Below are 19,553 nucleotides of genomic sequence, written 5' to 3'. Positions count from 1 at the left end.
TGTGTGCCCCAACCTCTGCTAGTGAAAATATTCACCTGAAATGTATTTATCCTTCTTTACTAATTAGCAGCAAAATGACACAGAGAAACTTTATATTTTCTTCAGCAAGAACAGCCATAGAGACTTCATTTACAGAGGGCTCTGAATGATCCTATTCATGGCAAGCACTGTCTGCACCAATGGGCCCTTGTATGTATGGCAGAGCAAGAGGAGAAACCCCATCACAGACAGGGCTGGAGGCTAAATCTGCAGGACTTTATGCTTGCATTTGTTCCCCACTAATGGTCAGTGTGTCTGTATCTGTTCTACATTTCTGAGGGACAAATTGTATCCTATAAACACACATCGGATTTATATGTTTGAACTCACAGAAATCCATGCATCTATGAACACATCATGCAAGGAGGAGAGTTATGTCTGCATATATGTGCACACATACAAATGGATATGTAGGCACATACGTGCAACCATATTTGCAAGCATGTATTTTCATTTACACATACACATTCGTGCATCTACTCACACCCTTAAGCTTTTATAAAGCTTTTATACGAGTGTCCTTGTGCATGCACACGTCCACACAAAGATCTGCTTGTGTTTTCTATACTAATCCCTCCTCACATTCTTGCAATATCTTTAAATATTTTGATCAACGCTTTTAATGTTGAATGAGCAAAGAAGAGCCTGGCAGCACCACTAAGGGCAGGTCCCCTTCTGCATAATCAAACAGCCCTTCTCTCCAGGAGCTCTCAGTCTGTCAAAGCACTTCTGGAGTAATACGGATTTGAATGAGGGAAGAACAGCCTTTTGGATCACAGGTGGTTTGCCACAGTGCTGCACCAACACAATGCAAATGCAATGCATGAGCACTCCGAGGGTGCAGCTGAAAAGTGGGCAAAGACCAATCCATCAACATCCAGGGCTTTAATCAGTGTAATACAGCAGTTAATTAAAAGAAAATAGATGCACTGCCTTGCAATGGACCCATCATTAAATTCATCTTACTCTAGTAGAAAATCTCCCTGCTGCTCTTCCAGAAAGGAGACACTGGATTCCTGCTCTCTTGCAGCATCATCGGTCTTATTTGTGGATTCAGATTATTGGCTTCTTGTGGCTGGAGCTGTATGGACCTGATCGCTCCTCTATTAAAAATAAATCAAACTTATAATCTGCCCGTCCGTCCCGCGCTGCTTATCTATTTATCTAACTCAGACTGTTGCGTTCTTTCTCCCTCTGCCTCTACTCACAGCCTCATAGAGCAGCGACTGTTCCCCACAGGAAGGAATTTGCTCTGTATCCCATGCATTGCCCCTGAGCCTGCTCTCCTCTTCCTCTCCCTTCCTCCCGTGACAGAGCTCCAACCCACAAATTAAGCAAAGGAAGCGAAGATATGCAGATGGGAGCTGGAGGTCGACAGGCTAACCCCAGCTCCCCAGGGCTGCCCTCACTGCTCCCACTGTTCCCATCCCAGATTCCCCACATACCGCGTGGCTGCGGGTCCCTTTATAGCTTCCCATCCCCTTCTCTGAGCAATGGAGCTATTGTGGAGGGGCCGGCAGGGCTGGACGTCCACCTCCTCCCCACCTTCGTGCAATATTTTCTCCCAGCCCTTCTCACTCGCCCCTCAGTGCCCCCCCGGCCCCTCACACGTGTCAGGGGCTGGCCCCTTGCCTCCCCAAGGAAGGGCAGGTTAATACCTCAGGGCCAAGGCTCCCGTCTGCCATTCCGCATCCAACCTCCGGCAGCTCCTCCGCAGCCATGGACAGGATTTTCTCCACCTTGCCACTCTCTTTGCTGCTCCTCCTCCAGAGCTGTGGAGTCTGGGGTGCACCTCCTCAGTCCAGAGGTAAGTGGGAGCTGAATGCTTGTGGGCTCTGTCCCCGAATTCTGGCCACCAACCTGCTGGGGACTGCAGGGCGCTGAAGGAGGAAGCAACACCCAACTTCTGACCAAAAAGCAGAGAGCTTCCTCCACTATTTTCCACCAGGCAGACAGATATAGAGATGGACTCCTTCTGCCTGTTTCATTGCTTTAAAGCAAAGCTGGGAGGTTGAGCAGAGCAGAGCAGAGCAGAGCAAAGGCAGCACCGGGTTGGCCCCAGCCCCACAGCAGCAGCTCTGGGCCCACAGTAAGTAAAATAGATGTGCCAGCGACATTAGCTGCTGTGTACGAAGGGCACTTCCCTGATGCACTGACCATCTCTTCTGATGAACAAAGGGAGAGTTATATTCACTGCAGAGCCGCAAAGCACTGCTGCAGTTGGCATGGGTTGATGGTTGGACTTGATGATCTTAGTGATCTTTTCAACCTTAGCGATTCGATGATTCTGTGAAGCCAGGAGACCAAACAGTGCTCACTCAACCCAGCCCTACCGTGAGCAATCACTATTTCTAAAATAAACAGCATTTCATTCCGAATTACTAGGTAGGTTTCCTGTTCTTTTAATTAATGTGGCAAGGATGCCCTGAGAGAGATTTTCTGCTAAATTGATGCATGCAGTTCAGCTGCTCCTGAATAGCTTCAGGTGTGGATGTTTTTAAAGCCAGAAGATTTCAATTCTGGTTTCATTCCACTTTGAAGTAAACTATGCTGAGTCAGGATGTCACCCAGAACTGTCACCTCATGGGGATCTGTCTGTCCTGCAGAGCCCGACGTGTGCTAAATCCCAGCACTTCCATCTGATATGTTCTATTTCCCTGGAATATACTGCACTTTCATAGAAATAAAATAAAATAAAATAAAATGTTATCACAGAGCTTCTACACAAAAAGAAAACACGCTGAAAAACTCCTGTTCAATCTGACGATTCCTAACGGAAAAAAAATAAGCTGCTTTTTTGTTTGTTTGGTTTGTCACTCAAAGCAGATGTGACACATTAGGCACAGCAGCAAAGGGGAATCCATGCTTTATTTGTAGGGGAGCTGATTGCAAGACCTTGCATTTTTCTTTGCATCTTCTGTAAAACGGGCACAACCAACCCCTGCTGAAGGGATTTGCAATGTGGACTGCCAAGTGAGTTTTTCCTTCCTCTGAAATGAATTACAGTAGCAAAGTGAAAGCCACCCCAATGGGAAAAGGTAATATTATGTTTTAGTGGAAACTAGAGCACCTGATAGAGTAACAACTGCCCTCTTCTCTTCTGCACACCACATCTCAGACATTTCTGGGAGCCAGAAGCAGATTCAGCATTCATGTCTCCCAGGAAACTAACCTGATTATATTCTTTATGGATATATCAGAGGGTATTTATTTTCATGTGTCTGAAAGACTGAGAGCCACACTAGATTTCACACTGAGGACTAGCTGTAATATTTATGTCATAATTTAGAACAGATTTGTTGGCCCAAAAGCTAACATTTAAAAATCTGTCCACAGAAATCTCTTTTATGATATAACCTATATCATCCCTCTCTGCGGAAATCAAATCTTAACAGAGCTCTTGATGACCCTACAGAGGCAGGTTAAATGATAGAAAAAAATAAAGACCAGAATGCTATAGATCTGGTGGGGAAAATGGATCAATTCATTCCGAAATTCATAAAAAATGTCAGTCCTTTTTATGTTTTGTCACAGCTGAACATTAGGATGGAAAACAGCATGAAAATGAGAAATTGGAAAGAAAAATATTAGTCAGCTGTTTGCATTGCTAATGTTTCCCATTTATACTATTTATCTTTTAGAGTGGATATTCATGCCTTACTACTGGCTTGTAGAGATTAACTATCAATTGCATGGTTCTACATCTCTCTATTGTGTTCTCCCTCACCAGCTCACAGACATAAAGCCATGCTGGTCTTTGCTCTATTTCATTATTAGTGCCACTAGCTGAAAAACACAAGACTGGGTTGTGTTATGTTGGTTGGTTAGTCTGGGAGTCGTGATTCGCGACTGAATCTGAACTGCTGAGTTTCATTCCTGCTTCTGGTCATGCATGACGAAGACACAAGCTCATTAATTAATATCCATATAGCTTGCTTATACACCACAGTGAGTTCTTTTGAGACCTTCTTTGATACGGGAGTGTATATAACAGGTTCAGCTAAATTCCTCCTTCCATTAAGTTTCCTATAGCCATTAGCAATACCCGGTGTGACAGGTGGGCAACCCGCTCCCACAAGTGCAGAGCTGCTGTAGGAGTACATATTGTCAACAGCTAAATGTGTTTTTCTTACAGAAATTTTTTTGAAAGGGAAAAGAACATTTGGAAGTATTAGGTTAAACTGGTCTCCCTGGGCCTCTCTGAGACAGGGAGAGAAAGGATTGCAGCTCGCAGGTCACCTAGCCTCAGCTGCCTGCTGTAAGAGGAATTATTTTGTCCCTCCTTGCATATTTTTCTCTTTTTTTTCTTCTCCCTCCTAATCCTTCCCAGGCACCCTGTGCAGAACCAAACCCACCGACCTGGTGTTCATCATTGACAGCTCTCGGAGCGTGCGCCCGCAAGAGTTCGAGAAAGTCAAAGTCTTCCTGTCGCGGGTGATCGAGGGGCTGGATGTGGGCCCCAACTCCACGCGGGTCGGGGTCATCAATTATGCCAGTGCAGTCAAGAATGAGTTCTCCCTCAAGACTCACCAAACCAAGGCCGGGCTCCTGCAGGCGGTCCGGAGGATAGAGCCGCTCTCCACAGGGACCATGACCGGCTTGGCCATCCAGTTTGCCATCAGCCGGGCCTTCAGTGATGCAGAAGGGGCCAGGCTCAGATCTTCCAATATTAATAAGGTAAGAATCATGGAATTGTGGAACGGCTCGGGTTGGATGGGACCTCAAAGATCATCTAGTTCCAATCCCCTGCCATGGGCAGGGCTGCCAATCGCGTGATCAAGCATGTTGTCCCTTTGTTGGAAGCCCTACTTCACATGACACACTGTGGAACGGTTAGGAAAATCAGAAAAGGAAAAAAAGTGATTTTCTTTGTGTAGGACAATATTGGCTTATGCTCACCGAGGGCAACACACCGCCCTGAGACATTGATTCAGCCAGGTTTGCTAGGCATGAGCATGCTCACAGCCATCTTCTCCAACAAGTGGTAACAAAAATGCTTCCAAATCCACCGTAATGAAATGTGAGACAATCTTCTGAAAGTTTCCTCTGACATGGGCCCTTTCAGTTCTATGTACAAAGCAAAGTGCTGTTTCTGTACCCTCCAATGCTCTACTAGTTTTTCATAGGCTGGCTAGCAGCTGTGTCTTCCATTCTGGGTATTTTCTTCATGTACACAGACTTTAATGACTATTTAACATTTCAGACTGTGGTATAAAATCAGATTAATTCCACACTTGGCTGCAACGGGCAACACCACTCCTGACCCAGATTCCCCATCCAGGAAACTCAGCCTTTAAAGAAATATTCCCCAGATACCTCATCCATCCCTCTGGATTTGTCCCAACCAGACCTCAGCCCAGAGATGGTCATCAGGGAAACTCTAATCTGAGCATGTGGAAAATGTTTATTATTGACAATATGTGTTTTAGCTAAACATCCTCAGCTTCTCAGGACTTTTTGTCCTGTGCCAGCTCCACTGGCTGTCTGCTATGAGGTCAGAACCAGAAAAATAAGCAAAGCCTTTAGCAAGCAATGAGGGCTTTCCAGCAGCTGGACGAGAGCCCAGCTGATGGAGCTAGGAACCTGGGATTTTTCTCCTGACTACAACATTTTTGGAACATCAGACACTTTCATTTTTCCTCACTGATAGTAAAGCTCTAAGGAAGGCAGAGCAGTACATGGAAAGGATGCTTGGGGATGGCAAGTCAAAAATATTACCAAAAAATGAAAAACTGCTAAAAATCCTCCAATTCCAAAAATCAGCAACCTGAAGACTGGACTGGACTGGAATTCACAAAAAAATACGAAAAATGAGTCTATCTCCTAAAAATACGATCCCACTGATTGTCTCTTGTGCTCCTTCACCCTGCTGAGCTACAGAGAACTTGCAAATGTTAATGAATCCGATTTCATATGGTCTTTTATCATGAGATTCTCTGTATTTTAACATAATTGTCTGTATTTTAAGCCTAAGTCTGGCTTGACGCAATAGGAAGACAGCCAAGAGTGATAAGTTGGGAAAACCACACTCTAAGAAACTTCCATGAAGTTTTGTTGGCGATTTGCTCCAGAGAAACTCCTCTGATCAGTCATCACCATCACATCACTCCTCAAGCATAGGAGCCACCAGCTGAAAATCCAACAGCAAGAGACATTTCTTCCACTGAAACCATTCCAAGCAGCCAGTGGGAAGGGGATAGATTTGGCCAGAGCACCCAGTGCTGGGAATGCATGGGCAGAGCAGGAGCTGCAGGTGACCCCTGGAGGAGGATCATCCATGGCCATACTCAGTGACTTTCCACCTGGAAGAAGAAAGTTCTAGGAAATGTTTGTCTTGTTGGGTATTGCTTAGCCTAAGAACAGGCAACTTAACTGAAACAACAAGTATCTGAATGATATTATCTGTTTCTGCTTCTCAGAAATTCTTACCCTGCTTGAAATGAAAAGGGAAAAAAAAAAAACCCTAATATGAACAAAATGGACGTTTTGCCTTCCACACAAAAAAAAATCCCAAAAGTTTGAATGCCAGACCACTGTTGAATATTGAAAGGCAAAAAGGCCATTTACTTCTCTATTCTTCCAATACACCCTTGCAAAAAAGCTCATTTCCTTTCTCACTGCACTAATTCTTGGCCAGTACCTCCAGCCCAAGGTGTCCCAATGTAAAACAAAGTAAGCCCAGTAAACTCTCCCTCCTCAAACCTTCATTCTGCTCAGGATGAGCCCCTAATTTGCCTTGGATGATAAATAGGCCACAGTTGCATACATCTCTTGCTCCTTTACACAACAGAAATCCAGCATGACCTCATGGAAATCAGCACTAGGATTTCCAACCACGTGGGATCGGTCAAAGCACAACCAGATCATTCATTCAGTCTCGCTGTGCTCTATGCAGCAAATATCACCACAGGACAGGGAAAAAACTATTTGTTTCTGCAGGAGCTCCAAGTAACGTCTCTTTATACCTCTATCAAAACTACAGGGGTGCCCAATTACTTTTATCTTTCTTCAGGAAGAACAACAAATAGATCGTCAAATTGCTGAGCAAATCAGGGGGCTATTCAACTTTCTTCCCAATCCCCTGCCAGTGCTGTTACAACATTCATGTAATACACTGCATCAGGAGATGCTGCTGCCTCATTAGCTGCTGGATTGCCTGCACACAGCACATGAATTATGACCTCCCAGGGATGCCCGTGAATACTCGTGTGTCTTAGCGAACGAGGATGTTACGTTCATTTTAGCCGTGGGCTCGCTGATAAATTCCCAGTGCCTGATCCAGATTCTTTGTGCCTCCAAATGTTCTTCTCCCCCAATTCCAACAGCAGCTCAGAAAGCAGTACAACTTCTGAGCATGCTGTGTTTTATTATGAAAACCTTTCCCATCAGATCCAGATGTGGATACTGCTGCCAGATGTCTTCCGGGCTGTATCTGGGGCTCAGCCACTCCAATATGAAGAACCTAAGGAATTGATCAAACTGGGAGAATCACTTTCTTTAGACAGAGAAATGCCAGGAGGACACAGAACACCTCTGTCCTATGACAAATGCCACAAGAAAGACACGCAGTGCTGGCAGAAACCTGCTCCTGGGTAGTGCTCCTCGCAGAAGCCACTTGATAGAACATCTTGTTTCCTGACAGGCTTTTGGCTCCTGATAAGCTCTAATTGGCAGCGCATCCCAGCGCTGCTGCTGAGTCGAGGGCTCTCTCTCCTGGCAGAAGGTATGGTTGCACGGCTGGCTGCTGCTTCACCACACTGAAAGCTGCACGTTTTTCCAGTTTCACCCATCTCTCATTCAGAAGGAAAGCTCTGGACAGGGCAGCAGGTTACTTGAGTACTGGAAATGCCCGGGGTGCAGCATTCAGCCACCCCACTGCGGAACGGCGGGCAGAGAGGGAAAGGAGATGCTTCACAGAATCACAGAATCAATAAGGTTTGGAAAAGATCACTAAGATCATCTAGTCCAACTGGGCTCCTTGGAGACATGAGGTAGAGAACCCCACTTCTGATCTTATAAGATGACTTCTCCCTGCTAAGGGTGCAAAACAGCTGTCACACTGTCCTAACTGAGCAGCTGGAGAGTCTCCCCAGTTGCATCTGCAGATGATGTTTTCTACATCCTGCTATTTGCTTGCACTGTGGATTTTTGTTCTCTGCTTGCAGCTAGCTGCTCCTGCTGATTGTATTGACAGTGGTGTCACAATGAAACAACTGCAAGGAAAAGTGGCAGGAGCAGCTGAATTGCTAAAAAAAAAAGCATGAAGATTTTGTGGCAATGTCACTTAGCAAAAGAAGAAGAAAGAGGAAAATTGAAAGCCTAGCAGCAGCAGCAGCAGGGCTCCTAGAGGATTTCCTGCAGTTTAGGGTTCCACCACCCAGGGCAGAATCCAGTTCCCACCTGTACCAGCTGGTATTTTAATGATGATGTCAGTCAGTGCAGGATCGCACACTGCTATTTGTGCTGGAATAAGGAATCAGAGATCATGGCTGGCACCGACATGTCCTGACCTCAGGCAGACCATTTCCCCTCTCTCGGCTTCAGTTTCTCCATCTTTAAAAAGGGGAGAAGCCTTAGACTAATAGTCATTGGAAGGGACCCTTAAAGACCATCTGGTCCAACTCCCAGCACTGAGCAGGGACACCCACAGCTCCGTCAGTGCTCAGAGCCCCTCCAGCTGACATTGGCTGTCTGCAGGGATGGGCACCACCACCTCTCTGGGCAACCTTACTCTCCTCATGTTTCCATAACATCTCTTGAGATTCTTAGATGGACAAAGGCGCTATAAAAGTCCCAGAGTTGTCCTTAGTGTTGTCTGAGGTTTCACAAAGAGAGCTGAAGTTTGGGTTGGGTGTTAGTTTGCTTATGGAGAGTGTAACCTTCTTCCAAGGGCCGAGACGCACCAGATGTCCCATAATTAAAGCATGGCAGTTTAACCTTTGCAGCTCAGAAAGACACAAGCTAACATTAAGAGAACGGCTTCAGTGATCTCAGGAAGAGCAGGAAGAGGGGGAGGAGGTGGCATTTCCTTCTTCTTTAACTTTAGAAATGTGAAACCTCCATTAGTAAAGAAGTAACCCACAAGCGATAGCAGTACGAGCTCATCCAGGCCTGGTCTGTGCTCTCCTCTGTGTAGGTGGCGATTGTTGTGACTGACGGACGTCCCCAGGACGGAGTGCAGGATGTGTCAGCGAGGGCCAGGCAGGCTGGCATTGAGATCTTTGCCATCGGGGTTGGCCGGGTGGACATGCACACGCTGCGGCAAATCGCAAGCGAGCCCCTGGACGACCACGTGGACTACGTGGAGAGCTACAGTGTCATAGAGAAGCTGACCCACAAGTTTCAAGAAGCGTTCTGTGGTAAGTCCTTGCCACGCTCCCCTTGGGTTCCCAGCCAAGTGCAAGTGGCTGCCAGCAAGCTTTTCACGTGGAAGGTTCACATGTGATCATCCTTCATCCATCTGCTTCCTTCTGCCAAGGATTTGGGTGTGCAGAAGAACAAAATATGGAAGATGGATGCTCTTCAAAGTGGCCTTTCAGGAATTTGAGGTTTTGTTTAGGGAATTTCAGATTTTGGTAAAAGAAGTATCTTTAAAGAAGGCTTCATTTGTTTGAAGAGTTTGTAAACATGATCCATGTACTTCTAGAGAAAAAGAACCTTGAAAACACGATCTTTAAATAGCTGAAATCACTGCCCTCAGGTTTAACATAGCAGGGCACTACTGACGATCTGCCTTGCAGTTTCCCCTGCCAGTTTCATCTTCTGAGTTCCTATTTAAACAAGGGCTGGTTTCACTCCCCTGCCACCTCTCCTGACTGCTGTTATTTTTGGAAGCCCTGTGGGGTGGGAAGCTCTCCTGGTTGGATAATTTCTGTATAACTTGTAAAAAGAGCCTGACTATTCTACAGTCACTTATAGAATCACTAAGGTTGGAAAAGCCCTCTAAGATCATCTAATCCAACTGTCCACCCACCACCAATATTGCTCACTAAACCACGTCCCTAAGTACCAGATCTACACGTTGAACACACTCCTACACGAACCAGTGAATGCAATGAGAAAGCTTTATTGCTTTCAAATGTGTAGGAAGTGGTCTATAAATAAGCACCATGTGTTGGGAAGGGGCCTGGGGGCTTCGCACACCCATCCTGCCACAGCACAGTGTGGCAACGCTTCTGAAAGCTTGCAGCAAGGCGCTGCAAACCAATGCACGCAGATGGACATGTAAAACTATCTGAGAACAATTTCTTCAAGGGGTGTAAAGCTTCATGATCACCTTTCAGCTTGAAAATAATGGGGGGAGCGGCTTTCTGTCAAGGAAAACTTCATCCTCTTGTAGGAAAGAGGAAAAATTTGAATACAAAGTGAGTCATATATTATAATCAGGTGTCACTGCAGCAGAAGCTCATGAAAGAAAGGAACAAACACTACATACTAAGAGGAGCAGAGACAAAATTCAAGAAAGTGGAAGGCAGGGCATGAATATTCGTGGGAGTTTGTGTTGGCTGCCCTGGAGTCAGGAGTCAGCTGGAGACAGAGAGGCCTGACAGTGTGTTTTGAAGCTCTGGCATTGGTGTCATTCAAAAAGACAGAGGGGGAAAAAAAAGTCCTTTCTGTGCCTTGTTTTTCAAATGTGTAAATGCAGATGACAAAGTTCTCCCCATGGTAAAAACCTTCAGAGATGCATCTGAGGGAAACACTGTGCTAGGGATTATTACAGCTAACGGAGAGCAGCACCACATTCACTGCCAAGTGGGTTGTTTATCATGCTATGCAAGCAGCTGCACAGAGCTGTCCTTGGAGATGGACCCAAATACCACCTGCTATTGAAAAGCAGTTTGTGGCCACCAACAGCAGGAAGAACTGTGCAGCACTGTCCAGCTGCTTCCCATAGCGTTCAATGGGCCCAGGGAAAGGGGAGACCCTTATTGATCCAGCTACTAGTTAGGCTCATCAAATCTCTGCAGTCTTCAAAGAACTCAGCCTAAGAGCTCAGTGTTAGAGCCAACTGCATGGTTGCAGAAATATTTGTAGAGAGTGATTCTGAGAGTTGCACGTGCAAGGATAGCTCTGAAGTGAAGTCCAAGTGTGTTTGGGCATGCATCCCGTCCAGGAATGGCAGCTGCACATGGCACTCACAAATCATAATTGCATCATATAGCTGGAAAAAAAATGGGTATTGGCCAGACCAGATGGTAGTTTGGAAACAAAATCTCACCTCATATATTTAGAGGGAAGTACATTGTGATATGCCTGACAGACAGATGGTTTTTGCCCTTACTGTACAAACTACATCTAGCCCTAGCTGTGCCTCGCAGTCTGGAGACTTGTCACTACTTCTCTTTGCTTTTTCTACCTCGATTACTATCAAAGAGTAATGACTTCCTGCTGCTTTATATTGCTGCAGGATGGGTTTAGTTACCACTAAGTGTATAGAACAGATACGATGCTTTCTTCGTGGGTGGTGTGTGCTCAGGTTGAGAAGCCTTGGCACGGTGTTTGGTTTCAATCTGCACTTTTTCTTGCAGTGGTGTCAGACTTATGTGCCACTGGCGACCACGACTGTGAGCAGATCTGTATCAGCACCCCAGGATCATACAAGTGTGCTTGTAAAGAGGGCTTCACGCTGAACAGTGATGGGAAGACCTGCAGTGGTACGTAATGATTTCCATTTGCACTGAGCTGTGCTGTGGTCTGCCATGGTAGGATAGGGTAAGGTTGAGACAGAGAATTGCATGTTCTGTTCAGAAAAGGAAGAAAAAGAAACCATGAACGTATAACCAAGGATTATTTTGAAAACATGAGCATGAGCTGTTGTTGATTTTTGATTGATTTAGCATATTTCATTAGCAATGCAATGGTATTAGGATTACATCTGCTCATACAATTAAGCAGAATTTTAGTTGCTGTCTTCTCCTACTCTTATTTTGCTTGGTTGCTGTCTCTCCTTCTCTTATTTTGCTTCAGCTTGCAGTGGTGGGTCAGGATCTGCCCTGGACCTCGTTTTCCTGATTGATGGCTCCAAGAGTGTTCGGCCTGAGAACTTTGAGCTCGTGAAGAAATTCATCAACCAAATTGTGGAATCCTTGGAGGTGTCAGAAAAGCAGGCCCAGGTTGGCCTGGTTCAGTACTCCAGCTCTGTCAGGCAGGAGTTTCCTCTGGGGCAGTTCAAGAACAAGAAGGACATTAAAGCAGCAGTCAAGAAAATGGCCTACATGGAGAAAGGCACCATGACAGGCCAGGCTCTGAAGTACCTCGTGGACAATTCCTTTTCCATTGCTAATGGAGCCAGGCCTGGGGTTCCCAAGGTGGGCATAGTCTTCACAGATGGACGGTCACAAGATTACATCACTGATGCTGCTAAGAAAGCCAAAGATTTAGGTAGGTCTACTGAACTTCCATTCATTTCTCTTTTGGACCAGTCACTGCATCTACTATCAGTTGTACAGTGCAAATATACTGAGATCTGCCCCTTTGCTGACCTCCTGCTGAGGGTCATTTCCCAGTCTTCTGCCATCACTGCGTTAAATGGATGCAGCCCATGTGAATAAGTTCATGAATTGCTAAATCCTTCATTTCCTTTTAGATTCAGTCTCAACAACGAGATGGGACTAAGGGCTAGCACATAATAGCAGGTCAAGTACAAGGTCATGAAATGCTGATGCTTACTAAACAAGCTGACAGGTTGCGTGAATGTTCAGCCCTTAGAAGACAAAAGGTCCTTACAAACTGTATGCATAGAAACAGGACTTCAGGCCTTATTTTCTCCTTCTCTCTTCTCCCTACACAGATATCCTCAACATCAGTTGTTAAGTGATTTCACAGAGATAAATACCAAAATATTTATAACTAGATTCCAAACATGTTCCTTGAGTTGAATGCTGGGAAAAAGAAACAGAAAAAAAAAGCTCAAAAGATCCAGAAGAAGAAAGACAAGGCAAAAAGGGGAGGGAGGGAAAGCATTACTAAAGTCTTGACCTAGTATCATCATTCAAGTCAAGGGGCAAACTGCAATCGGGTTCAAGAGAAGCAGGATTTAAGACAAAAGCAGCAATCAATCTCTGGTAGTGAAGCATAGTAACTGGGCCCATATTCTTAACTCATAGAATGGATTAGTCTTGATAGACAATATGAGTTGCAATATTGGAAAGCTCCAAGCACAGTTTTACTGAACATGCAGGACTCCATTGCAGAGGGGACTTTGCTATGAGAGAGGCTGATGAATGGTGGCTGCAGGCTATTTTGAAAAATTCTACTGTTTCCTTTTGCTGTATCATTGCTTTCCTATTAGTTGGATGCATTATCCTGTCAAGGTGTTGTAATGATCTTTTGTTTCTTGTATCTCCAAATCATTGTTCTTGTGGTGACAGTGGTCATTACCTAGATAAGTCTAGTAAAACTTTGCCTGCAAAATATGTCGGAACTCCGGATGGCCTGAAATAAGTCAATAATAGTAGAGAGGAATTTTCAAATTAACAACTGTAGAGTTGCATGGAGGTGCAGAAGGCAGACAGGAATTTAGAAGTTGATGGGGAATTGGTGCCAACTGACAGGTTCTTATTGCTTACAGGTTTTAGGATGTTTGCTGTGGGAGTTGGTAACGCAGTGGAGGATGAGCTGAGGGAAATTGCTTCCGAACCAGTAGCTGAGCACTACTTCTACACAGCCGACTTCAGAACCATCAGCAACATTGGGAAGAAGCTGCAAATGAAAATCTGTGTTGGTGAGAGTGGGGGACAGGGGAGGTTTACTCACAGCATATGCAGAACTGATGAATGCACATTGCTCTGTCTATTCAAGAAATGGAGCCCTGAAGCAAAGCTCCAACATTTCTTGACTCTCAGATTGCAAACAGTACCTCCAAATTTTTATTTTGCATAAGTTTATGAGCAGCAAAGTGTATGACCCACCATAGTGATGTTATTGGGAAATGAACTCACAAACAAAGATTGTTTTGAGCACTGTATTTGATCAGATTCAAATTTTTAGGGCACGCTTTAAGCATTAGTAATAGATCTCAGTGGGTATTCAGGGAACTGAAAGCCCAGGAAAAACTTGAGCCCGTCCTGGATGCAATGAAGTGTAAGAGTCCCTAGTCATTTGAGGTTAAAGGCAGAAGTGATCAGTCAGTAATTAGGATGAATGGTATTTTTATTTCCTTCCTGTTTATGACAAAAAATATGACTTGCTTTACTTCACATCTCAGTGATTTTAATTCTTTTTTGTGTCACTTAACACATCTTCTTGATACTCTGGTCCACAGAGGAAGATCCATGCGAATGTAAATCTATTGTGAAGTTCCAGACAAAAGTAGAAGAACTCATCAATACATTGCAACGGAAATATATCCTTTGGAAGCTCTGTGTTCAGCACCCAGTGGGCTGTGTTGGGCTTTCGGGAGGGACCACCTGAGAAAGTCTATCCATGGGGAAAACAGTTTAGATAACAGTCAGGAAGCTGGGAAACTACACAGTTAGGTTCTGAATGTGTCCAAGAGCTCAAGATGCTGGCCTGACACAAAATAAGAAATAGACTGAAAGCAATAGAACCAAAGTAGAATATGCTAAATCACTGGAGGCAGTAGCAACATGCAGACATCAGGTCCTAAGTCAGTTTTTAGGAAGATGCTTAAATGATGCCAATGCCAAAAGTGTGGAAGCAAGGTTCCTGTATCAGATATTGCTGCTGCCTCTGTGTGCTGCAGGTCCTGTGATGCAGCCAGAATGTGAGGGCTGAGAGCAGCAGTGGCTATCACTGGCCTGTGAGCAGAAAGAAACAAAAACACTGGTGCCTGCGTGCAACTGATAAGTTATTAAAGATGAAATGCTTTTATACAACAGTAATTATCTACAATACAAATACCTGATCTGGCTGCCTAAACTCCCCACAGAACTGTTGAAGAAGAGGTCTTCTACAGCACAACACTTCTGACCATATAGTTGGTGGTCTTGGTAAAGTCAGGGGAATTGCACTGCTTAGGTCCAATTTCTCTCCAGTGGTCAAATTCCAGTGCTGAGGAACTGCTCACTGTCTCACGTAACTGCTCTCTGCAAATATCTTCAGTGAGGTGAGTTTGATCCCATTTCTCTGTGGGATTGTTTTTTGTCACAGAATCATAGAATCAATAAGGTCGGAAAAGACCTCTAAGATCATCAGGTACAATCTTTAACCCACCACCACCATGCTCACTGAAACATAAAGGATGTGTCTGTAGGGAGTTTGCTGGGCTAGGACCCCCTGTTTCCTTCTGGAGTCTGTCATATTCTGTTGCATCCACCTGAGGTGTGAGGGAGCTGGCAGAGGTGATTGCTAATCTCCCTTCCACCATCTATCAGCATTCCTGGTCAACTGGAGAGGTCTCAGATGATTGGAGACTTGCCAATGTGACGCCCATCTATAAGAAGGGTTGTAAGGAGAATCCAGGGAACTGCAGGCCTGTCAGCCAGGCCTCAGCGCCAGGGAAGGTTATGGATCAGATCATCTTTGAGTGTGTTCACGTGCCATGTGAGGGACAACCAAAGGATCAGGTCCAGTCAGAACCTGGGGAAGCTGGCAGCCCTTGGCTTGGACAGGTACATTCTTTGCTGTGTTCCAGGCCCAGAGAGTGGTGATGAATGGCATTACATCTGACTGGCAACTGGTCACAGGTGGTGTTCCACAGGGGTCTGTGCTGGGGCCGGCCCTGTCTGATATCTTTATTGATTATTTGAATGAAGGAATTGAGTGCGTTCTCAGTCAGTTTGCAGATGACACCAACTTGGGGGGAAGTGCTGATCTGCGTGAGAGTGGGAAGGCCCTACGGCAGGACCTGGACATGCCGGTTGCTGGGCTGCGGCCAGTGGGATGAGCTTGAACGAGCACAAGCGGCAGGTCCTGCACTTCGGCCACAACAGCCCCACGCAGTGCTGCAGGCGTGGGGCAGAGCAGCCGAGAGCTGTGTGGAGGAGCAGGATCCTGGTAACACTGCTGAACATGAGCCAGCAGGGTGCCCAGGGGGATGAGGAGCCCAACGACATCCTGGTTGTGTCAGCAGCAATGCAGCCAGCAGGAACAGGAGGTGTCCGTCCCTCTGTATGGCACTGGCTGCACCTCGGTTCTGTGCTCAGTGCTGGGCTCCTCACTAAAGAAAGACATTGAGGCCCTGGAGTGTGTCCAGAGAAAGAAATGGAGCTGTGAGGGCTCTGGAGCACAGTGCTATGGGGAGAGGCTGAGGGAAATGGGATGGTTCCATCTGGGGATGAGGAGGCTCAGGGGAAACCTCATTGCTGTGGCAAGGGAAGGGTCAACCTCTTCTCCCAAGTAACAGCAATAGGACGTGAGGTATTGGAAGAATTTCTCCTCAGAAAGTGTGGTGAGGTATTGGAACATGCTGCCCAGCAAAGTGGTGAAGGTGTTGAGGAAAGCGTAGTGCAGTACTTAGGGATGTGGCTTAGCAGGCAGTATTGGTGGCAGGTGGACAGTTGGACTAGATGATCTAAAGTTTTTTTCCAACCTTAATGATTCTATGATATTGCACAAAGACTGGGAATTCTTGGAACAGAAATAAGAAAAAGAAATGTGAATAAACTTCAAATGTCTCATGCAGAGAGGAATTAGTGAAACATTGGAGTAGCTCACAAAATGGCTAGGGAGAGACTTCATTACTGAAAATTAGGAGAGAATATCATTTTAGAAATGTTTTAATTTATACACACATTTCTGTGGCTTGCTCTTTCAGTTACGCAGTATGTTTCCTCCTCCTTACATCAAATTGAGTGAAATCCATGACTTATATTAAGCAAAAGGTCAGAGTAAATCAGTAGTTCTCACCCAGTGGGTTGCCGCTCGCAGGCACATCATGAAAAGCAATTAGTGAAAAGAGCAGAAAATTGCAAGACAGTGTAACTCTAAGAAAAGCAATGTGCTCTGCTCTTTGTGCAACCCGTACTGCTCAAGGTCAGGAATTCTCTCAACCGGTCAAAACACACACCAACCATTCTTATATTTAAAGTAAATTTATAGGTACACGTGAGTGTGTGTGCATGTATAAACATTTTCTACCTTCGATAAAAGTTCATCAACCTGAACAGCTGTGGAAATGCCAGGGCAGATGATGGCAGCACTCCTCTGCTACCTGCTCCCAGCAAGGCAGCTCCATTCACTGTCTGTGCAGGGAAGATTTGAGCAATGAATCACTGATGTGCACTGTCATTTTTCACCTTAACTCTCGCTCACTGGAAGCTGTGGCAAAAAGGATTGAAGCCCTGGAGAATAAGATCATCTAAGACCCACAAAAAGTTCTATTTCCGTCTTTCCTGATGTAACAAAACTAGAATTCCTTCCTTTGTACAGAGGGCAGCTCAGCCACAGCACTACGGCCGGCTTGTATTTCTTTTAAAGAGTCTAGTCTACCTGCATTTGTTTAAAAAGGAAAAAGTAGAGCAGTAGAGCAGACATTGTATAACAGGCAGAGCACTGCGTGGCTGAGAGCTAGACCATGCTCATGTTCACTGCATCATGTAGAGTGCATACATAAAAAAACGGGGAAGATTTGTTTTTGATTTAAAGCTTAATATATATGTGTATGTTAAAAAGTACTTGATTACTGTGAATCCTTGCTGAGTTCTTCTGCATCTTCTGTTTGTACGCATGAGGTAATTTAATTTAAAAGTCAAAGTGACTTAAAATCAATTCAGATGCTGTGTAGAAAGTGAACCGGAACAGCTGATGAGCTATTATTGTAAACATGAACCATTTGTCAGTTAGTAGGTGAAATATAGTAATGATCTGCATCACAGATAAGATAGATTAGGATGCTGCTGCTCATTGGGTTTATCCATAGCTACTGTAAAATACAGAAAGACAAAAAGCTCAGCCTTCCTAGCTAGCAGCTGTTCTCATGTTTGAGCGAAGTAACTCCTGTCTGAGCTAGATCCGTTCTGGTGACGTCCTGAGATGATGTACAGTGAGCCTGCAGTCATGGCTCTGCAGCACAAGGCAGCACTGTGAGCACCAGCCCAGATGTGCTCCTCAGCCCTCTGCCCTCCACACCCACAACTCGAGCTCCTACCGAGAACCCAGGGAACTGCTGCTGAAGTTGCTGCCAATGGAAGTGGTGCCTTCATCTGCAGTGACCACCAGATCCTTCCTCAGCCCACACCTCTTCACACCTCAACAGACAGTCAGCCTATTTCAACATCCTTCAGACATCCTTTCCTGGATGCTGGATTCCCAGCGCTGGCAAGAAAAAAATAAATAAAAGCATAGTGTGGGCCAGAAGCATCCTGCTGCCTGTCTGCTAGAGATGTAGTGTGGCTGGGAGCAGAGTGAGGAGGCCATGATTACACAACACGATGCTGCGCCACTGAATGTGAGCACAAGGGGTTGAGTTTGGAAGGTTTTGTTTTCGTTTTTTTTTGGGGGGGTGTTGTATCAAAATATTTATACTTGAGACTATGTGAAAAGCTTTTCAGGGTGACCTGGCCTGTTCAGAAATGATGCCATTGCAGATGTTTTCTGGGTAAATATTAAAAGTTTGCTAAAAACTTTTTAAATGATTTTAAATTTATTTATTTGTGTAAGGTTTGATTTCATTCCTGACATCAACGCCTCTCCATAATCTTGGCAGCAGATAAGAAAGCCTCCATTTCAAGTCACAACCTTTTATTTCAGCTCTAGAGAAGAAACAGGTCTGTAGGGATACTGAGACCTTTCTCTCTAAACAAAAAAATCTTCTTTAACAACTTGGAGGAATAAGTCCTCACATTTCCAAGCATTATACCGAGGACTACAGTCAGGATTTGATAGCAAAACCTAGCAGTCTCAATCCAATCTTGTATAGCCTAGATCCCAGAATAACCTCTAGCAACTCCTCTGCTTACTTATTTTCTCTTCTGTTTGAAACTAGGGGTAGGATATAGACCAGAAAATAAGGACAAGATTTAACAGTTCTTACCATGACCCCTACTGGCTTCAGTGGGAAATTGCCTGGACTCAAAAATGCCAGCGCTGTATGTCCAGGGATGAGAGGTGGCTGAACCTGGAACTAAAAGATGGATTTGATTTTAATCCCTGTCTTGGCACCCATGGAAATGTGAAAAAAAGTACTACTGTGGTCATTCCGCTGCTGTTTAATCCATTTGGCTGACTTGGTAATGTGATAAAGGTATGTAATGTGAAGGATGGATCCTCACCTTCACAGAAACTGCATCCATTCAGTTTACATTTCTCACTGCCAGTTTTAACCCAACAACTTGCATCATAAAACTCAGTATTACACATGTCTTTGGAGGTTGAACCCAAAGATCTTTCTAGGTAGGACCATGTCCAGGAACCACCACCTCAGAGTGGGACATGAAGGGCAAAGGTAGCAAGCACTGCTTCTTCCAGCAAACCACACTGTGGAAGGCCCCAAGAGACACAGTGTCTTCCAAAGTCACCAAGTTCCTTGTTTCAGAGCAGCAGTCCTGGATGCCCCTCCATGCAGGTGTGGCAGCTCTTGTGTTCAGTATTGCGAACAGTCTATCATTATATAC

The 19,553-nt window shown here is 45.1% G+C and overlaps 1 protein-coding gene across 1 annotated transcript; it reads left to right on the top strand.

The window, feature by feature from the left end:
• The first annotated feature begins 1,739 nt into the window (after positions 1 to 1,739).
• Positions 1,740 to 18,560, top strand: MATN1 (matrilin 1). Its single transcript, XM_003212468.4, has 8 exons — positions 1,740 to 1,846; positions 4,370 to 4,716; positions 9,176 to 9,398; positions 11,568 to 11,693; positions 12,007 to 12,420; positions 13,610 to 13,762; positions 14,303 to 14,383; positions 17,254 to 18,560. The coding sequence occupies exons 1-8, from the start codon at positions 1,759 to 1,761 to the stop codon at positions 17,301 to 17,303; spliced, it is 1,482 nt and encodes a 493-aa protein (XP_003212516.1). The 5' UTR covers positions 1,740 to 1,758; the 3' UTR covers positions 17,304 to 18,560.
• The last annotated feature ends 993 nt before the right edge of the window (positions 18,561 to 19,553 follow it).

The sequence above is a fragment of the Meleagris gallopavo genome, chromosome 25 (genome assembly GCF_000146605.3).
Source record: "Meleagris gallopavo isolate NT-WF06-2002-E0010 breed Aviagen turkey brand Nicholas breeding stock chromosome 25, Turkey_5.1, whole genome shotgun sequence".
NCBI lineage: Eukaryota > Metazoa > Chordata > Aves > Galliformes > Phasianidae > Meleagris > Meleagris gallopavo.
The sequence above is the reverse complement of the archived record's forward strand: the minus strand, read 5'-3'. Positions and strand labels throughout refer to the sequence as shown.